The 22,177-nt window shown below is 45.2% G+C and overlaps 1 protein-coding gene across 1 annotated transcript in view; it reads right to left on the bottom strand.

Annotated features, from left to right (window-relative positions):
• Positions 1-10,188, bottom strand: part of LOC114504243 — a 32,291-nt gene extending 22,103 nt beyond the window's left edge. Inside the window, exons 1-4 of the mRNA XM_028521992.2 lie at positions 8,697-10,188; positions 7,487-7,615; positions 4,928-5,651; positions 3,879-4,680 (exon numbers count right to left, since the gene is read on the bottom strand). Coding sequence (XP_028377793.2) covers positions 3,879-4,680; positions 4,928-5,651; positions 7,487-7,615; positions 8,697-9,786 — 2,745 coding nt within the window. The 5' untranslated portion in view covers positions 9,787-10,188. The remainder of the gene's footprint in view (positions 1-3,878; positions 4,681-4,927; positions 5,652-7,486; positions 7,616-8,696) is intronic.
• Positions 10,189-22,177: the final 11,989 nt, after the last annotated feature.

Here is a 22,177-nt window from a genome sequence, read left to right as displayed (position 1 = left end):
ACAGCCCCTGCTTTAGACGCCCTTGAACTCTGCTCTGGCTCCTGGTGCCCTGCTGAGCGCTCTCTGGCCCAGGCAGGGGGAGACTTCTGCCCCAACCCACCAATCAGTACACAGCCCCGCTCTGCTCCCCGCCCCCCGGAGACCCCACAGTCTGTAGTTTCGATATAAGTTGCTCTTCAACCTCCAGCTGAAAGGCCCGGATTCCCCTGCCGGAGAAGGTCGCTCAGGAAGCGCAGAGCTGCTGAAGGATGCGCTCTCTTCCTCCCACTCCCCTCGGGAGGATGGGATCGGGCGAGTTCACGGTGGCTGGAGAGAAGCTGAGGCCCTGTGCAGCCTGGCGTAGGGGCCAACTCGCCCGGACCTCCAGTTGGGAGCCGCGGGAACGGTCCCAATATTCCCCCGCGCCCAAGAGACGCGCAGGGGTGGGGTGGTGCCCCTGGCTCTCGCTCCCCCCACTGAGCAGGGTTGCGGGGGGATCTCCCTGAGTGGGCAAGGGCAGACATCCCTGGTTACCTCTGGGTGCCTAGCATTGCTTTGACTTTTTTTTTTTCTTTTACCAGCAGTTGAGCAAAATGAGTCAAGAGTGTTAGAAACAAAACGTGTTCAGAGTTTAACAGGGCCCCGAGCTCTGGGGGCCGGCCGCAGGAGGACCCCCAGACCTTTCCCACCTGGACCACCAGCCTCACGGGCTGTGGGGTCCTGTCAGGTGGCCACCCCCTCCCCAGGACGAAGCCAGGCCGCCCCGAAATGAGGGAAAGGAGAATTCCACCACCGCTCTTTGGCGGCTGTGGCTCTGACTTCCACAACACGCCCGGAGAGAAGACTGGATTCGCACTTAGACTCCGCCCACGGTGGGGCCTGCTTGGGTGAACCCGGAGGGGGTCAGGACTTGGGGCTTGCGTCTGCCCCATGGCCCCGTTTGGCCATGTGGCTTAGGCAGCAAGAGAGACATTGCACTAAGAAAAGGGGAGAAAGGACTTTTGCTGGTGGGTCAGGAGAAGGTGCCAGATGGCTCTGGATTAGCTGGAGATCGCAGTAGCGACACAGTGGATGGTGCTGGAACCAAAGGGCTGCCTGAACCACAGACTTCTACTCCTTCTCCTGAGATACGGTACCTCGGAGTGGGCAAAGGGGAGAAGGAAGGACTGTGTGCATTTGTGGGTATTCTAAAGGACTTTAGTGTTTTAATGAAGACATTAAGTCATTACTCTAAGTCTGTATAACTTTTTTAAAATATATTTTATTGACCATGCAATTACAGTTGTCCCCTTTCCCCCCTTCACTTCTTTCCCCCTTGTACACTCCCCCACCCACATTCCGCCCCTTTAGTTCATGTTCTTGTGTCATAAGTTCTTTAGCTTCTACATTTCTCATACTGTTCTTACCCTCCCCCTGTCTATTTTCTACCTACCATCTATGCTACTTATTCTCTGTACCTTTTCCCCCTCTCTCCTCCTCCCATTCCCCTGTTGCTAACCCTCCATGTGTTCTCCATTTCTGTGGTTCTGTTCCTGTTCTAGTTGTTTGCTTAGTTTCTTTTTGTTTTTGTTTTCGGTGTGGTTGTTAATAATTGTGAGTTTGCTGTCATTTTACTGTACATGTTTTTTATCTTCTTTTTCTTAGGTGAGTCCCTTTAATATTTTATATAATAATGGCTCAGTGATGATGAACTCCTTTAACTTGACCTTATCTGAGAAGTATTTTATCTGCCCTTCCATTCTAAATGATAGCTTTGCTGAATAGAGCAATCTTGGATGTAGGTCCTTGCCTTTCATGACTTGGAATACTTCTTTCCAGTCCCTTCTTGCCTGTAAGATGTCTTTTGAGAAATCAGCTGACAGTCTGATGGGAACTCCTTTGTAGGTAACTGTCTCCTTATTTCTTGCTGCTTCTAGGATTCTCTCCTTTTCTTTTCTTTTTTTAATGTTAATCATTGTTCAAGTACAGTTTTCTCCATTTCTCTCCTTCATTTTAATCTTGGAGAATGTAATTATGATGTGCGTTGGTGTGTCCTCCTTGAGCCCGAGTTCTTTGGGACTCTCTGAGCTTCCTGGACTTCCTGGAAGTCTATTTCCTTTGCCAGATTAGGAAGTTCTCCTTTATGATTTGTTCAAATAAGTTTTCCACTTGTTGCTCCTCCTCTTCTCCTTCTGGTACCCCTGTAATTCAGATGTTGGAATGTTTAAAGATGTCCTGGAAGTTCCTAAGCCTCTCCTCACTTTTTTGAATTCTTGTTTCTTCGTTCTTTTCTGTTGGATGTTTCTTTCTTCCGCCTGGTACAGCACTCCATTGTTTGAGTCCCAGCTTCCTTCCTGTCACTATTGGTTCCCTGTACATTTTCCTTTATTTCACTTAGCATAGCCTTCATTTCTTCATCTAATTTGTGACGAAATTCAAGCAATTCTGTGAACATCCTGATTACCAGTGCTTTGACCTATGCATCTGATAGGTTGGCTATCTCTTTGTCACTTAGTTGTATTTTTTCTGGAGCTTTGATCTGTTCTTTTGTTTGGGCCATTTTTTGTTTTTGTCTTGTTGCGCCTGGTACCTATGAGGGGTGGAGCAACCCAGTCCCTGGGTTGTGACGTTGTCTGGGGGGGCGGGGTCTGAGAGGGAACTCTGGTGCTTGCTCTGCTCTCTCTCTCATTTCAGTCCCTTCCGCTGCTTCCCCCAAGCAAACTGGGCCCTTCTGGTGCTGGTTCCAAGGTGGGTGGGTTTGTGCATGTTCTATGACCCTGTGGGTCTTTCCAACAAACTCTTCTGTGAGGCTGGGAGTCTCTCCGGGCACCTCAATCTCCACAGGTGTTTTCAACTGGTGTTTGAAGCTTTATTTCCCCGAGCTGGGGCCCTGGGTTGCGCAGTCCATTCCACTCCCCAGTTTTGCCTGGTTTATCTGTGCGCGAATGTGGGACCACCTAGTCTGCCAGCCACCTTGTACACTGGGCCCCTCCACTATCCGCCGCCTCACCCGGTCTGCCTGCTGCCGCCTTGCTGGGAGTCCTCTCCGCCCGGCTGCCTGTCTCCACCCCTCCTACCGGTCTGGATGAATGTTTCTTCTTTAACTCCTTAGTTGTCGGGCTTCCATACAGTTCGATTTTCTGTCAGTACCGACTATTTTTTGTTTTTAAATTGCCGTTGTCCTTCTTTTGGTTGTGCGGGGAGGCACAGTGTGTCTACCTACGTCCTGATCTTGGCCGGAAGTCTGAGGCCAATTTTTGTACAAGGGTCAATTGTTACAAATAATGCTTGTATGATGCAGATGGGTCATTCTGTCTTGGACCCCAACTCGTGGGGTTCACAGCATTGTAGCTGAGACAAAAGAAATCACATGGACTACCGAATCCTGTGGAGGAAAAGGGTGGGCAGCTTTGCTGCCAAGAGGAGCCAAAAGCCTGGCCCCTCCTTCCATGAGCTTTTGTTGTCTTTCTGGGCACATCACATGAAGGTCCTCATTAACTATGCACAGGTTCCCTTTCGGTGGCTACCATTTACAGAACACAAAGGAGAGGATGCCCGTAATGACATCACTGCAGACGGATATTTGTGGATATTTGCAAATGCAATGGGAAAAGTGGTTGAACTGGTTACACTCGTCCTTGGAAGGTTTGGCATGGATTTTAGGAAGTTACTTTGCAGTAGATGTTTGCTGCAATTCAGGGTGAGGGAGTTTTAGCAAAAGCAAGTCTCAAAGGGGCCTAGGTACACTGCATGCCTGATTCCGCATGGGAGAACCTATCCGTGGGCATGGGTCCTGTGCATCCGACCTTGCTTTCCACTGGGAGCTGGGTCCACACCACACAGAATGGTCCCCTACATCATTCCTTTTCTGAAACTATGACAGAGGGTATATTTTTTTTCACCACCAACTCTTCTTAGTTTAGCATCAGAATATAGAGATGTTTCCTGGCCCTGGAAGCCAGGCAGAGCAGAAGATTGTTGAAAACAGCTGGCTCAGCTGCCCGTGGATTGACCCCAAACACAATGTTTCTTTCCAGGCCTGAAAATCGACGGACACTGTCCAACACGATGTGATTGCCTGTGACATCTGATGCATTTTCGAACTGTTCAAACAGATGAGATCCCTCATTGGACTCAGAACTTTCTCTCTTACTCATTGCTGTTTGAAGCTTAGATTTATATTTTTCTATATCACTTGCTGTGCTGCAAAGCACAGCAATATCTTTGCAGGAATAACCTTGCTTCAAGAAAAACTGGCATTTCTTGGTTATATAAGCCACCACTTGATCCAAGTTCAAGTACGTTGTAATCTTACACTCGCCTGGAACACCTTGAGCCCATTCAGCTTCATGGAGTATCTTTAGGGACTTAGGAGGGATGTTAGGTGGTGGATTTTCTCTGACCTTGTGCATTCTTTCCTGTAAGTAGTTGACTATTTGATCTGCATTGCGGACCATTCTAGTGAGCTCTTCTTTTGTATCCTGGTGTTCGAGACGGGGGAGGCCACTGTCAACCATGTGACTGGTCTGAAAGTAGTCTAGAAAGATCCAGAGAATTCCTGGATGACCCTTTCCTTTCTCAGTGATGGTTTCTGCCTTCTTATACCAGTCCCCATCTTCAGCGCGGAAATTCTGAGCTTCATCCATGATGATGTGTTTAATCTTTTTGAAGTCAGTACTCATGAAGGTTTTCCGGGTCACTGCGCAGCAGATATTTTTATTACTGTAAACATTAAAAGAAAAAAACAACATATATGAACAGTTAAAAAATTTAAATGACACACTCAGGTGTTCTCTAAGTATAGGAAGGAGAAAAGTTACTCTATCATACTCCTGTGTACACAGGACTGTGGTTATATATCATCACTTTACCCTCCTACTCTCAAGGAGCAACATGATTTGACTAGAGGGAGGTAAGGAATGAATTCAGACTGAACCTCATTTGCTGACAACAAGATCCAGCTGCTTACCGGATAAAGTCCCTCAAAGGCTGGTTCTCACAGACATAGAGAATTTCATTTATCTCACAACCAAACACATTCTTGATCTTCTCCATAATCTTCATGGCTATGATGGTCTTCCCCGTGCCGGGTAAGCCATGGATAAATGATTTTCTGGTCTTGCGAAGGTTTTTTGAGATGATCTCATACTGCTGGGCTGTGAGCAGATTTAAGATCTCACAGCCGACCTGGTCACTCAGGAAAGACTTGAAGCCCAGTAAGACAATCACCAGGGAGTGCAGCAAGGTTTCCATTTGCTGGGTGTCTGCAAGGTTATAGGACTCCGGGTAGTCAGTCAGAGAGCCTGACTCTTCACAGGGCTCTGCATCACTGTCAGGACTCAGCTGGAGGACCCTGGGCGTGACACACAGCTTCCCGGTGTAGCCGCCTGTGTTCACCAGCTTCTGCTTCAAAGTGGAGGCTGTGCGGGTGCAGTACCGCTGCCCGCCTGCATCCTGCTGCCTGAGAACGGTATAGAGAATGGGGGCGCTGTTCTGTGTTACCAGCAGAGCATCACAGATGACTCCTGGCTTCTCTGGCAAGTTCAGGTCCACAGCCCAGCTTCTAGAAAGGATCAAAATTCCCGGGGAGAAAGGATGCATTTCCTCGTTTATTAACTCCTCCAGACCTTCATGCTCTGAGGATAGTTCCTGCCACAGGGATTCAGGTTTATATTGCAAACCTTCAGATGGCACTAGATATGGAGGGAATTATAAGTTTGAGGTCAATATCATATTTATTTTATGATTCATTATAATTAATAAAAAAGAATTCTTATACTTACACTCAATTGTAATTAATCTTATGATAAATTAACACTTTTTCATATATGTTCTTTTGTAAATATTCTTTTATAATAAAGGGAAAGAAATTTTGAAAACCTGGCACACTTTTTCTAAACCTATGAGCTCATTATGTTTATGACCTTGGGAAATTCCTTTGTTTTCTAAGAGTCTGTTCCCTTATCTGTAAAACAAACAAACAAACAAACAAACAAATACCATATTTCCTATGGTGAAGAATAAAGAAGATAGCATAAAATACCTGGCTCATTGTAGCTGCTTGGAAAATGTTACTTCTGTTCCCCTTCCTACTCTCAAAATATTTGAATATCAAATTTTCTCTGGACAGTTCCCATTGATGGAGGTAGAAGGAACCCTCCCAGGAAGAAGGTGCTCATTGAATACTTGCAGAGAGGGTGGAGCCACATTAAACCATTTGTTACCACAGAATCTCCTGTAGTCCCCGACTGGGAGGCCCTGAGGTTGGTTAGGCCCTGAGCTACCTCTCTAGAAGCAAAACCCTGGCATCACTCACAGATCAAGGTGAGACTGCACCCATCCCAAGAGTGTCCCTCTGTCACTCGGGAGCAAGGAACAATCATGTGACACAGGAATAAACTCACACTGGAGGCATCTAAACAGGCACTGTCCCTGGTTCTGAAACAGAAGTTCGTGCTGTCAGACACCATTGTTTTTCCTAAGCCCGAAATGAGTTCATTTTATTTAGTGTTACATCTTGATATAAATCTTTATTCTTTTTAGTATTTATAACAGGCACTCCTCTGGAGAATATGGCAGAGGCGGGGAATTTTTTTGCTCTTGCTGCAGAGTATTCCTCTAGTTCAACTATAGTATCCAATCTGGATGAACATCAAAATCATGTGAGTAAGCTTGATAAAAATGCACATAATGAGATACTACCCCATATTCTAACTTATTAAGTCTAGAATGAGTAATCAGGTGTATGTACTTTTAAAAAATACATTTCAGCCTTTTTTTTTTGCTTAAAGACTTTATTTACTTTTAGAGAGAGAGGAAGAGAGAGAGAGAGAGAGAGAGAGAAACATCAATGTGTGAGAGATACATGGATTGGCTGTCTCTCACACGCCCCCAACTGGGGACCTGGCCCACAACCCAGGCATGTGCCCTGACGGGGAATCCAGCTGGGGACCTTTGGGGTCCCAGGCCGGCACTCAATCTATTGAGTCACACCACCCAGGGCAGGTATATGTACATTTTAAAATAACCAGAAATATCTATGATCAGTGTATTTTGAGAATTCGAAGACCAAAAGTCTTTGAGGGCATTAATAGTCCTGGATTCTATATGTGGTACTGCCTCAGCCACTGGGGTCAGTGAGGGATCACTTCTAAATTATTCATCACCACTGTACTGGTAGCATTGTCATCTGGTACACATAGGTTTGCAGAGTATACTTTCCAAACTTTTTTTAAAAGATTTTATTTATTCTTAAAGAGAGGAGAAGGGAGGGAGAAGGAGAGGGAGAGAAACATCAATCGGTTGATTCTCACACGCCCCCAACCAGGGAGCTGCCCATCACTCCAGACATGTGCCCTGACTGGGAATCAAACTGGCCACTTTTCAAATCTCAGGATAATGCCAAACCCACTGAGTCACACCAGTAAGGGTTCCTTTCTGGATTTTCAAACACAAGCATCACCATTTACCTCCCCTTATCCCAGCACAGAAACTGGCTGGTGTCAAGTAGGCAGACCATAATTGCTACCTGGAAATAAACGTCGCTGGAGATCCTCCTTATGTTCCAGGCCTTTCTTGGAGTACACTGGTCTGCTGAGAGGAGGTCCGCTAGACAGACTCAGCTGAGATTCAAAGTCTTTGGCCAAGCGTACAAGATCTCAAGAAAGAGAGAAAACATGTTATCCTGGCATGTTACTTCATCTTTTCATGACTGAAAGACCTCAGCAGGAGGTGTATTCTATGGCTGTCTGGGTGGTGTGACTTGAGAGATGACGGCAAGGCAACGCCCCATTCACCTTGTGGAGACAAGTGTGTTTACTGCAGATGGGGGTTGCCAGAACCCAACAATGAAGAGACATCAGTTGGAAGTTTGAATGCGCTTCTCATTCAATATAATTCTTCACTCTCTATGTCTAGATAGCAATTTGTTTCTACTTCTTTTTTGGTATGTAGCACATTCTTTTAGTAGACATGTGTGTACATGTAGTTAATTTCTGTGGTGCAAATATTCCCACCGTGGACAATTTCAAGCTACCAGTGTGATATTGCTAAGTGCGGAGTTGGGAAGAAATGCACAGTAGCACACGTTTTATAGTATTTCCCGCAGACAAATAAAGCAGATGCAAATAACCTCACAAGCAAAGAGAGTATTAAAATGTAGTAAATAATGAGGCAGTAGTGAGTTTGTATTTATTACACTTGTTTTTAATATAATTGTGAGTTTATATAACAATTTTTGATAAGGACCATGTTTAACAACTGGCTCATATAATTTCTGAAATTTTATTTTAAAATTTTATTTATTGATGCTTAGAGATTTGTTGTTTCGCTTATTTATGCATTCATTCGTTGATTCTTGTATGTACCGTGAGTAGGGATCGAACCTGGAACCTCGGTGGGCTGGGACACCATTCTAACCAACTGACCTCCTCAGCTTGGGCGAAATTTTACTAAATGACTCCTGAAGCAGTAAGAGCTACTACAAGGCAACCATTCCTCTAAATTTTTCTTTTTGTCTTCAGATGTGAAAAAATAATTACCTATTATAAGACACTGATTTGGGCTTCTAATGACCCAACAAAACTTTATTTTGTATGGAAAGCAGGATTCTTGGACATTCAAAAAACACAGAATTTAGTGGGTATGAAAAGTTCAAAGTCACAGGAAACAAAGACCTGTCTGATCTGAAGGTACTAGAGGTAGGAAAAGGACAGGAGGGAGTTACTTTGTCCTCTTACCTGGGTCTGCGTCCATCACCATGTGTACCCACTCCTCAGTGGTCAGTCTGCAGACTTGCCCGCCTTTCACCAGCCATGATTTCGGAGCTTCCGAGAACACTGCACAACAGAACGGCTGCACTCTGATGGCACACACGTAGCCGTATAACTGTCCTTTCCGAAACACATCCAAGAATTTGAGTGTGAAAGTTATCTGGCGTTGGGATTGGCAAAAATGGACACAAGGTAATTTGCTTATTGCATCCTCTATTTCCTTTCTCAAAGAGTTACAGTCAAAGTTTTCTTCAGCACATCCCAGAACTTTCTTGCTCTTATCATCCACTCCAATAAAAAGATAGCCACCTCCAGTGTTTGCAAATGCAGGGATGTACTCTGGAATTATGTTTTTAACGTATCGTTGGATGCGGTCTGTAGAGAACTGTTTGAACTCTACATAGTGAGACTCGGGAAAAGGCAGGATTTCATGATGTTGAAGCTGGTGTCTTTGGAAGGTTTGTTCAGCAGGATTCAAGTTATGGAAGTTTTGCTTTGACTCCCTGAGAATTTTGTTAGAAGGTTCATTCCCCCAAATTTTTGCATTTTTTTCCTTGTCTTTCAGGAAATTAAACGCCTCTCCTGGTTTCATGGAAAGCCTAGAGGTGCCAGATCTACGGTATAACGAAGTAGCCAGGCTGCAAATGCGGGGCTTGATGGAGTCCTCTTCAGAGGAAGGGCCAGGTCTCCAAGATTTAACAAAAAGGTAAAAGCGCCGCCCTTCTTGCTTGGTCTCAAAGAAAGCCTGCAAATCTGAAGACTGAATAAGTGTTCTCAAAGACTCTTCCAAATCCAGCCCCAGCTCCACAGGATGCTCATCGCTGTTTGCCATTTCCATCAGAACCACTCCTCCTCCAGAATTTAATAAAGCACAGGCAGCCTGTGACACTTTCTCCTTCTCCTGGTCTCTCTGAGATTTCTGCAGCTTGTTTCTGTTCCCTTCACCAAAAGTTACTTTTCCTGCGTTGATGACCAGATCTGCGTAAGATGGTTCCACCACCAAAGATGAATTCTGTTTCTCCATGTTCATTCTGCAACAGAAACCATTAAACCACATCTATCATGTTGACAAAGAAGTAAATTATGTAGCACGTAAAATGGCATTCATTAATTCATTTGAAAACATTTACTGAGTTCCTGCGAAGTGCTGGGGCTGGAGGTTAAGTGGCAGATGCAGGGTCAGCACAGCCCTGCCTCTCAGAGCCTCCTGTCTGAGGGGAAGCGTGGTTGGACGAAGCAGTTGTGGTGGGAAGGGTTCTGCAACACACCCTGTGAGACAGGATGGAGCCCTGGGCCTCAGCAGTGGCAGTGGGGGTGAAGGGGATCTGGGCACATGTGAGAGGAGTTTGGGAAGTAAAATTATGTAACATGACCTGCATTGACCGGAGAGAAGTCAGGAGAAAGGATTAAAATTTAGTAACTGGGTTTTGGCGTAGACAACTGGGTAGATAGTGATACTGCTTACTGGCATAATAAAAAGTTTTTTTAATTGGCATCTTCTATTAAATTTGGGTGGTGGAGACATTTGTGTTCATTATTTTGTTCTTTGGAGGTTGTTTTTTGTACATTTGAAATTATAAGCTAATTTTGTGTTATGACATTTATAACATAAAACCAAAAATCTTTACCTCCGAAAAATTAAAAGGAGAGTAGGAGATGTAAACTTAGAGCATTGGTAAGACAGTGGTTGAACTCTGGACTATACACATTCCTAGGACGGGGTGGGAACTGAAGATGGATAGGGCAGGGGGCGGAGCTGATAAGTGGGAGAAAGAAGGATCAGTGGGTTCCAGGTGTCCTCAGAGGACTTGCATTTGGAAGCGGTTCAGCAAATCAGTAAAACTCAACATACCACGGTGAGGAGAGGCTTATGGTTGTGTTGCCGCCTGCAGTCACTTTTCTCCTTTGCTTCATTATAGGCTAAAGAATTCGATCAAAACATTTTATGCTTCGATTTATTAACACACAAAATGCTCAGGGAGTGTCCATCGTGAGCACACTAAGTGCTGCGAGAGACGTGAAGAGGCTGCCGGTTGGAGATTTTTGGTTCGGCTCGTGATGTGGTGTAAACAGTACACGGAGAAAAACCCGTAGCACTAAATTCCCACATTGGTAAGAGAGAAAAATAAAAATAGTGGTTTTCTTCAAAAGTTAAGGAACTTAAGAAAGAACTAGCTCACAGAGGAACACAGAATAACAGAAATAAATAAATGGAAGGGCAGAAGGAAGTCAGAAAACTAAGAAACAATTATTTCATTAATTAACAAGATTAAGAGTTTTATTTTTGTTTGTGCCTGTTTGGTGCTTACTTTTAGACAAGACACTAGTGTCCTTATTATTTAAAAAGAGCTTTAAACAAATAAGAGGGTGGTTGATGCAGGTGTGTCAAGGAAACAGAATTCTGAGCAGTCATTCACAATCTTACTCATTTGTCTGATATTCTCCTTGTGATAAAATTCACAGTTATAACTATCTTGTTCTATATTTTATCACATTTGAAGTCTTCTTGTCAGATTGTCTGTGCAAAGAGCCATTTGAGAGACATCCAAACTTCAGTTTTAATGTTTATTCATTTGGGCCTTTGCTCTCAAGTGCTGCATGTTCATTCATTTCCTGGGATAAATGTTTTCATATTGGCAACTCCTTTCTGTATCTATGAAGCCTGATGTATCTTGGCCCTGGCCAGGTGGCTCAGCTGGTTAGAGCTTCATCCTGATACGCCAAGGTTGCAGGTTTGATCCCTGGTCAGGGCACGTGCAAGGAGCAACCAATGAATGCATGGGAGGGTGAACAACAAGATGATGTATCTTTCTCTCTAAAATCACGCAATAAAAATTTTTTTAAAATATGGGTTATTTTGTTTGGCATAGAAACAAATCTGAGAGTTCCCGATCTCTTTTAATATTTGAAGGATAATCAATAAATGGGAAAGTCTGGTAGACTTTTTCCTCTAAAATACTAAGTAAGAAGATTTTGTTCCACTGAAATATATGTTAAGAATTTTAAAAACATAGATGAATTGTTCTTAAAATATAGGCAAAAAAGCAAACTGGTTTAATTAAAATATTGAGAACTCAGATAAATCAATTCCAGAGTAAAACATCTAGACAGTTATCAGAGAAAATTTTACAAAGTACATGGCTCTGCTGGGCTCACTGGAGAAAACTCAAAGGCACATGGCTAAGTAAAGGAGCCAATCTAATAAGGCTACATACTGTACGATTCCAACTGTATGACATTCTGGAGAAGATAAAACTATGGAGACAGTAAAAAAATCAATGGCTGTCAAGGGTTGGGGAAGGGAAGGGTTAATAGGCAGAGTACAGAAGGTTTTTAGCCGATTGTATCATCATGGATACATGTCATTATACATTTGCCCAAACCCATCGAATGTGCAACACCCGGAATGAACCACATGTAAACTGTGGCCTTTGGATGATCACAACGCGCCAATGCAGGTTCATGGATTGTAACAAACGTGCCACCCCTCATTTGGCAGGGGATGTTGGTCACAGGAGCTGCAAGAACAGATCTCTGTACCTTCCTCTCAATTTTGCTGTGAGCCAAAAACTTCTGTTAAAAAATAGTATTTTTAAAAACAAGATAGATAAGCCAAGCATAAAAGAGAGAAATAAGACCTAACTGTGGGGTGAGAACCAGTATATATATACATGCCAAAGCATGTGTGGCCACAGGCAGAAATCCCTATCAAGATCTGGGGTCAAAAGTTTTGATACAAGAAAGCTAGATAAGGCAAGTCCAGGTAAAAACAGGGAGGGTGGTAGGAAGGATGTGTTTGTGCCTTTCCTCATGGGTTGAAATAACTTACATTATGGAGCTAAGCACTGTTCCAAAAAGTGTACATACATTATCTCACTACCTCCCCACAACAAACACAATTATCTTCGTGTTACCAAGGAGCAAACTGAGGCTGGTGAATGTGCTTAGGATCACGTGGATGATGCTTTGCAGTCAGAGATCCAGTTCTAAAGTGTAAAGTTGCTTATCAGCCTGGCTGGTGTGGCTCAGTGGATTGAATTCCAGCTGTGAATCAAAGGGTCTCAGGTTTGATTCCCAGTCAGGGCATATGGGTGGGTTGCGGACCAGGTCCCCAGTAGGGGGCGCTCAAGAGGCAATCACACATTGAGGTTTCTCTCCCTCTCTCCCTCCCTTCCCCTCAGTCTAAAAAAAATAAAATGAAATATTAAAAAAAAAGACAGTGTGATGTTGGTAAAATAGACAAATAGGTCAGTGGAACAGATGAGAATCCAGAATAGACCCAGGGAAATATAGTCAATTGATCTTTGACAAAGCAGCAAAGGGAGTTCAACAAGTAAAGGATAGTCTTTTTTTTTTTAATTTAGTCCTAGGAGTATTTTTTTAAGATTTTATTTATTTATCTTTAGAGAGGGAAGGGAGGGAGAGAGAGAGAGAAACATCAATGTACGGTTGCTGGGGGCCATGGCCTGCAACCCAGGCATGTACCCTGACTGGGAATTGAACCTGCAACACTTTGGTTCACAGCCCGCGCTCAATCCACTGAGCTACGCCAGCCAGGGCAAGGATAGTCAAACGGTGCTGAAGAAACTGGACATCCACGTGCAGAAATATGAACCTAGAAACAGACATATATCTTTCACAAAAATTAATTCAAAATTAATAATGAACCCAATCTAAAATGCAAAACCATAAAATTCCTAGAAAATAACACAGGAGATGATCTGGGTGAACTTGTGCTTGCTAATGACATTTTAGATGCATGATTCATGGGAAAAAATTGGTATGTTGGACTTCATTAAAATTAAACACTTCTGCTCTGCGTAAGTTTTTAAATAAAATGTGGTAATATTTATTAAAAGGACTGTTATAAACCAATGTAAGAGAATAAACACACACAGTGACAGATCAGAAACAAAACGTAGCATTAAAAAGTCCAGATGTGCAAGTGCACATACAGATTTATACTACTTAAATAAGCTAAGTGTGCACACACACCCAAGGTGCACATTGTTCCTGGGGAAGTGTACTGAAACCTGTGTGTGCTAAGAATACTGTAAAGATAGACAATAAACTGAGAATACTGGGTGTGTGTGAGAAAAGGAGAGAAAAAATGCAACTGGAGGTGGAAAGCAAAGAGAACTTCAAATTTCTCTACACTATGTTATTTATTGAACTTTAAAAAGGCTTTAAGTAACTATGATGAAATGCCAATAGCTGTCAATTTGAGGTAATGGGGTAACAAAAATTCATTGTAACAAAAGAAGTGTTTGTCACATTATCTTTGTACTTACAGTTCTTATTGATGCTATAAAACACACACACAGCCCTGGTGTAGCTCAGTGGTTGAGCTCAGGCTTGCAACCAAGAGGTTGCTGGTTCGATTCCCAGTCAGGGCACATGCCCGGGTTGTGGGCCAAGTCCCCAGTAAGGGATGTGTGAGACACAATCACACATTGATGTTTTTCTCCCTCTCTCCTTCCCTTCCCCTCTCTACAAAAAAAATAAAAATTATTTTTTTTAGAAAAGAAGAAAACACACACACACACACTACAAATCCAAATTGGGTTTGTCCCAGAATAAAAGATTGTGCATGCAAGCAGTACCATGACTAATAATATAAAATATGACATGAACTATTAACAGAGTCAAATTATCTCAACAAATTCAAAATTTTCTTGATATTCTAGGGAAGCATAATTTAAAAATAGTAACAGAGCCCTGGCTGGTGTGGCTCAGTGGATCCAGCACCAGCCTGCAAAGCAAAGGGTCGCAAGTTCCATTCCCAGTCAGGGCACATGGCTGGGTTGCAGGCTAGGTAGGTCCCCAGAAGGGGGCGGCAAGAGACAACCACACATTCATGTTTCTCTCCCTCCCTTTCCCTCTCTCTAAAAATAAAATATTTTTGTTAAACAGGAAGATGTTTTAACTTGAGAAAGCCTTGCAGTAACATCAGTTTCAACACACACACCCCCTCCCTTCCGCCTCCTCCCCTCACCCTTCACACTCGGCTGCACACCGCCCTGAGGCCCTGTCTGCCCTGCGGCCCTGTCTGCCCTGCGGCTCCACCCGGTACTGCAGCTCAGCGATGTCTGGCGGCTTGCTGCGCAGGGGGGGGCCCCCACCTCCACCCCAGCATGGGGGCTTCCCCACCGCCACCCGAGTAGCTTCCGCCACCGCCACTGCGTCCAGCGTCCACAACACTCTCCCAGAGCCCTGGCCAGCAAGGCTCCCGCAGGACAGCTTCGTAGCCACAGGACTGGCGTGGGCTCCCGGGGCCGAGCCTGTGTGTGTCTGCAGGGGCGCATGCACTGCTTTGGAAATGGGGCGTGGAGCGGCCCGGGTCATGGGGAGCAGAGCCTCTGCGTGTGGGCCCAAGGGAAGGGACAGAGCAGGGAGATGGGGTTTTGATCCCCCGGACCTCTGAGAAAGTTACGATCCACAAACAAACAACAGACACATCCTTGAACCTGGCTCCGCCTGCCCCACGCATTATGCTGTCCTGTATTGCACACAGATGAAGTTATGGCGCCCTCAGAATTAGAATCGGGGCTAGATGACCTCCTCTGATTTGTTTCTTCCCCACCCCCACCCCCACCTCAGTGCTGCAATTATGGTCTGTAATAGGTCGTTGCTCACACATATATGGAAATAGTTTATTTAATTTGGGGCTAAATAATAATCTTACATTTATGGCTGAAGTAATACAAACATTCATGTTGTAAACGTGAGTACACCACTTGATGTCTATGGAAAATATCCCAGATGCATGTAGGTGCTGCCTGTGTGTAGTGAACTAAATATTGGCTGTTACAGACAATTGATTTCCTGGTCTAGAATGACAGGTATTTCCCAGCTCTGCACCTGTGGAAGTATTATTCATAGTTATCTATTCATCGGTGCCCTATTGCCAAAAGGATTTGAAGAAGCGATTTGTTTAAAAGCACTTCGCAGTGCTTTTAATTAATGTTGCTAAACAAAATAACCACATGTACTTCAGGCACAAAAATAACCTGGAAAATCCAATTAGAACAGAGCTTCCCAATCAATATATCTTCACTTTCTCCTGAAAGCAAAATTATTTATGAAACAAATATTTATGAAAGTGAAATATGAAAAGCAGACCAACAAAACCGACAGAATGTTCGAACAGTCATCTCTTCCCGCCAAAGCCCTAGCTCCTCCCTGTCCCATTTGAAAATTTATTCCCCAGAGCTTTGATAAGTCTCCCCTGCAACCCCGGCACACCGTAGCTGTCTCAGAACTCGGCCAGGTCCTCTGCGCTGGAGTCTCGCGTGGCTGGCCTGAGCGGGAAGGTGGTTCCCATCCACAGAACAGTTCTGTCTCTTTCACTTAAGAAACGGGTGGCCATTTGCATCCACCTCCGCCTCCTGCCAAACATACAGACTAGATATATCTGCAAGGGTCACAGGGTGGATTTCCATCTTAGAGGGTTTTTTTTCTTGGTTTTTTTTTTCATCTCTTTTTTCAGACCATCTTTTCTGTTGAACAGGCAAGGCTTGGCGTCTTTCTGGACAGACCTTGGGCGTTACCTGTACTCACCTTGGGCGTTAGTTAGAAGATTTTTCAGGATTGGGATGTTAAAACTCCTGGAGTTGTGTTCTGTCCCGGCGTCAGCAACTTTGACGGAGGGCTGTGGTGACCTTCCGAAGGAAGAACCGGCTCTAAAATCTGAGCCCCCTGGAGAAATGCCAGCAGGGGTGAGTGCCAGCTCTCAGGTTCCTGAAAAGCAGAACCACACTGTTCACTTTTTAAAGTTGGTGTCTCTGGAAAGTGAGATAAGCTTCTGTCTGATTTCCCAAGAGACTAGATTAGAATGCTCTCGCCTCTTAATGTCCGCCCTTCTGGCCTCGAGGAGAAGAAAAAGAACTGTTTCCTGTCTCTCAGTAAAAACTGGGCATTTTAGTAAGTAGGGGAAAGGCTAGTTCGTTCAGGCTTGACTCTAAAGGAACTGTGTATCCCAGGGGGTACTTTCAAATCCTTGGAGAACAAGGCTACAGAAAAGCCGATCTGGATAATGGGGGGTGAAGGGTTTTCAGGAACAGCTATAAAGGACACGTGGACAAAACCAAGGGGGATGGAATCAGGGGAGGGAGGTGGGGATGGCTGGGCTTAGGGGGACAAGTGGAGGGCAAAGGCAGACAACTGTACCTGAACAACAATAAAATTAAAAAGTGAAGGAAAAAATAAAAAAGAAAAGCCGATCTGGATACGCACCTAAGTATTATGAAGGATCACTTCCTGGGGAGTGGAACTGGAAAGGAAGGAGGTGAACTGGGAGGGAGGAATTGTTATTTTGCACCGTAAGCCTGAATTACGCAAGAAATATTTAATGCAATGAGAGAGGGGAAGGGGTTGCTAGAGCCAGATAGAGAATTAAGCTGTATAGCTCCTGACTTTCTAAATTTTTCTAGTAGCTTCTGTAATCCCGACAGTTATAGTTGAAATTTCTACAGGGTCTCCTGTCATTGACTTGGTGGCTAATGTTGTTGCTGTTATTCTAATTTTCTTCTGTAACTGCAACTTCCCTTCAGAACCCACACCAGCCACAGGCCCTTGAGCTCCTGTGTGGTTTCTTCCACGTGCCCATCCTTATAGACCTCGAGAATTATTGCAGTACGGCTTTAGCAATTATTCTTAACTCTGAGGACAGATGTGCACTGGAGGGAATTGAGCTTCAGATGCCACGAACCAGCATTTCATCCTGCCCATAAGCGATGTTGTGGTTGGGCCTGCCCTTGTGGTTCTTATCGTGATTGCAAGACACCCTTCAGCGACAATCATCAGGTAGTTGAAAAGCATAAAGACTTATTACTTACAGGACCCGGACGCTGGACAGCACACTCTGGGGTTTGCTGAGGTTGCAGGTAGAGAGAGAAAGAAAGTGCACTGGCCTGGGGTTTGGCTCTTTTTGGGGCTGAGGGTGGAGCCTTAGGGTTTCCTGGTCTTAATCTTCATTGGTGAGTTTAAAAGATAAGAGCGGGCATTTAGAGCACAGGAAAGAAAAATATTTTTAAACAGTGGCCCAAATGGTCAGTTACAGAACGAACCGAGAGCTATAAAACAAAGAAGCCTCAGCAGGCCGAGCTGGCTGGCAACCTGTTTATCCAAGATAGTCATCTGTGCAGTGGCTGCCTGGCAATCAAAGCAGAAGTCGTTGGCTTTGAGTCATTCGCCTTGCAAAAGGAGAGCAGACAACAACCAACTTCCCAATCGTTTAGCACACCTTAAAAACACGCAGATGCTAGGGCTCCTCCCCAGGTGTGCAGGATCAAACCATGAATGTATCCTTTGAAGACCCCAGGCGGTTCTACGCTCAGCCAGGCTGGGGAACCACTGAACGCCCATTTCCTGTGTCCCCTTGTCACAGCCTCTAGGCTCGCTCTTCACGGTGGACTGTCACAGAAATTACTGGCATTACAGACTGCCACCCTCATCCGATTTGTGCCAACTCTTGTTTCCCGTCTGGCCAGCGATGTCCCTTCATGAGGTCGCCTACGTGTGTCAAACAGAGTGGGTAATTGTCCAATTGCAGAAAAGTATGGTAACCTACAAATTACCCCCAAGAGACACAGCATTTCTTTTTTTTTTTTTTTAGATTTTTATTTATTTATTTTGAGAGAGAGAGAGAGAGAGAGAGAGACATCAATGTGCGGTTGCTGGGGGTTCTGGCCTGCAACCCAGGAATGTACCCTGGCTGAGAATCGAACCTGGGACACTGCATTTCTTTTTTTTAAGCACACTAGAAAAGTGTCCAGTGAGACACACCCAGCGGGGACCAGAGGGCATCTGGATAACGACGTCCACACAGGACTCAGCGTTGTGGCAGCACAAGCCCGGAGCTGAGCCGTTCCTGGTGCCGCGGTTGCCTCGAGGCAGAAACCAAGCTTCAGAAAGTGATGATGATGATGTCCAAGTGACTTCTCCCAAACTGAGTCTTGGACCATGTACACGCCAGGCACTGAGATCTTGGGTTAGGAACTACTGCTTGTGGACACTGGTTTGTGCCAAGCACACGAAATAAAGCTCTTAATCTGCACAACCACCACCTGAGGGAGAGAATTTTTTTCCATTTTACACAAGATCAGTTGACTTGCCCAAGTCACATTGGGTGCTTGAGCCCGTATTTGGAGCTTGTTGCATCTGACTTGAAACCCACACGAGTACAGGGGAGCCCCAAGGCTCAGGGAGCTTGTGGTTCCCGGGTAGCACCCGAAGTGGTGGGGGGTGTTCTTCCTGTAGCCCAGTTATGGGTTCCACCCCTTTCAACGTTCAATGTGGTATCTCCCACACCATCTCCAAATTAGTTGCAGGCACGTGTCTTAGAGTTGAGGACGGTACAGGGATCTGGAAGTTTAACCATCACGCCAGGCGATTCTTATCGGGCAAATACAGAGAAGTCCACTGAGGTAGCTTTGCACGAGCAAAGGTTTGTCCCACAGACCACCTGAGCTGGGCCCCTGGCAACGGCCGCTCCTCAGGGCGGGCACAGCCGCAAGGCCAGGGGAGAAGCAGCTTCTGTCCTAAGTGTGACCCTCTGTTGCTGCGTTCCCTAAAACTTCGTCCCCCCCATCCCCGCATCTCGTGGGGTTTGGTGAAGAGCTTTAGCGTCCCTTGCTTGCCCATCACCGTCTTCCTCTCTGTGGGTGCAAATTCAGGCGGACTGGCCCAAGACACCACATGGAATCTGAGAGGCCATTTGAACTGGGAGTTGCCCCTCCCCCTCCCCGAGGCTGCAGCGTGAGAAATGTCTCACATGCTGTGTAGCAGACTGAAGAGTGGGAATGGCTTCCAGAAGAACCACCCCAAGCAGGAGACAACATGGACTGTACCCCATGATAACAGCTCTGCTCAAGTACATCTTCCCCAGGAACGAGTGAGCAGGAAGGACGGCTGTGAGAGGTGGTGGGAATGATGGGGAGGAAGGGCTTCTGGCCTGTTCTCTGGTCTCTCTGTGACGTCAGTGTGCGGGGCGATGGCAAAGGGAGGTGTCCAGGTGTGAGCACATGAAACACAGATCTTATTCCTGCATTATGATTTATGAATGGTTGTAGTATTCCTCATATGGATAGCTGTAAACCTCCTTTGCCCCACCCTGTATAGACCTAGACATGAAAAGTATATTTTTTAAGTTTCTTAGTGTAGAAAATGCTTTTCTCTACATTTATGTAAGTCATTTTCGTTATCATATTGGCTTTGGAGGAAGATCTTAGAAACTAAGAATAACCGTGTTGCTTGATATCAAATGTTCTAAGTATACTCAATCCGGGTCTCAACAGCGACGCCCAGATCGTGGGACCTCCCGCCGCGGACGCTGCCGTCCATGCAGGCAGGAGAGCAGAGAGGCTAACACGGACTTCGGCGTCAGGAAGACGTGGGTTCGGCTCTTGGGTTCAGAACTTTCTAGTTCTCTGATCCTCGGCCAGGCATTGACCTTGAAGCCGCCGCTTCCTCGAGTGCAAATTAAAGCTAATCAGGGCCGAAATGTATGCTTCTACGTGTCAGGCTTTATTTAAATGGACTGTTTATTTTCAACCCTCATTTTTATCTGAAGGCAGAGGTATGAATTTTATCTCTGTTTGACAGCTGAGAAACCTGAGTTTTAAATGGGAGAGTTAACTTGCCTGAGGTCATTCAGCTAATCAGGTATAGAGTTCAAGTTCAAAGGCAGGGAGGGTTTGACCCTAGGACCCATGTTCTTTTTTTTTTTAAGTTTTTATTTATTTATTTTTAGAGAGAGAAGGGAGGGGGAGAGAGAGAGAGAGAGAGAGAAACATCAGTGTGTGGTTGCTGGGGGTTATGGCCTGCAACCCAGGCATGTACCCTGACTGGGAATCGAACCTGCGATGATTTGGTTCGCAGCCCGCGCTCAATCCACTGAGCTACGCCAGCCAGGGCTAGGACCCATGTTCTTAGCACAACCTTATCCTAACTTCCATGGGGCCGGGAAACATAACCCAAAGGTTGCTCGGAAGATAAAAGTTATAATGCATTTAAAACATTTCGCACGGCGTCTGGCCATAGGAAGCATTTACTGTCTGTTAGCTCTAATCTCATCCTGTGTGTCAGAGGGTACAGGATTGGAGCTGTGGAGGAACTTTGATGCATGAGCCATTGACTGGTGGGTTATATCTGGCTGTCTTCCAAGGGAGCCCCTGCTTGCCGCCCTGCCCGCCTCCAACACATGTCTCTTCCAAGCTGTGTCATTGGGCAAAGAAGACAGCCCTCCTCATTGAAGGAGGGGTGAAGGTGGGCTTTCACTGCCAATGGCCTGAGATCATTCTGAAGCAGTAAACAATAAGGAGAGAAAGTACACAGTAGCCATGTCCTAATTCCTTCTTCTTTATTTCCATTTTAGGCTGAAAATGAAAGAAGAAACAAAATGGAAAACTGATCCCATTTGTTTCAAAATCACGTTGCCTCTGTCAGCGGAAGCTATCGACCCAAGCAGCCAGCAGCCTTGGATGGGGTCTGGCAGAAGGGCCTGACCTTGGAAGGGTCAGGAATGTGACCCGAGTCTGATTCTGAGCTTCGCAGAAGGAGAAATTCAGATTCTTCTGGAGTAGCCAGGAGGGGCAGGGAGAGCTCGCAGAGGTGAAGCGCAGGGAACAGGATAGCCGCTGTTTTCACTCACCGTGAAGGCCGCTGCTTTCCAGGGATGAGACCTTGACAGAGGACCCTGAGAGCGAGCACGAGCATTCTCGCCTCTGCAGAGCATTTTCAGAGCATTCACGCATTCTCAAAGTTGAGATCGCCACGTCGAGGATTCCGTGTACATGCTGTACTTGCTCAGCTGGGACGCTCAGCAGACCCGCACCTTTCAGAAAGTTAATGTCTCTGTACCTCAGTTTTCTCACCTATAAAACTGAGATAATGTTTTCTCACCTATAAAACTGAGATAATGTGTATAGACCTCACGGAGTTGGGAGAATGTATGCAAAGCATTAGCAAATAGTAATATCTCCCCTGGCTGGCGTAGCTCAGTGGATTGAGCACGGGCTGCAAACCAAAGCGTCGCAGGTTCGATTCCCAGTCAGGGCACATGCCTGGGTTGCAGGCCATGGCCCCCAGCAACCGTACATTGGTGTTTCTCCCTCTCTCTCCATCCCTTCCCTCTCTAAAAAGAAATTTGTTATAAAAAGTAATATCTCAATTAATAGTAACACAGGGTTATTTTAAGTTTTATACCTATTTCAAGTTGAAGCCTCTTGAAAATAATTTCATGTGTGGCCTCTCCAAAATCTTGGGGAAACTGAGGCGGCTCAGCTTCATAGAAAATCTAGTTTATCTCTATACTCCCTCCTCTTTTCTTTTTTTTAAAGTGTATTTTATTGATTATGCTATTACAGCTGTCCCAATTTCTCCCTTCCCTTCTCTTTTCTTCAGTGGGTTTCTCCATGCCACAGTTTTTCTTAAAAAAAAAAAAAGTC

Source organism: Phyllostomus discolor, chromosome 8 (genome assembly GCF_004126475.2).
Source record: "Phyllostomus discolor isolate MPI-MPIP mPhyDis1 chromosome 8, mPhyDis1.pri.v3, whole genome shotgun sequence".
Lineage (NCBI taxonomy): Eukaryota > Metazoa > Chordata > Mammalia > Chiroptera > Phyllostomidae > Phyllostomus > Phyllostomus discolor.
The sequence above is the reverse complement of the archived record's forward strand: the minus strand, read 5'-3'. Positions and strand labels throughout refer to the sequence as shown.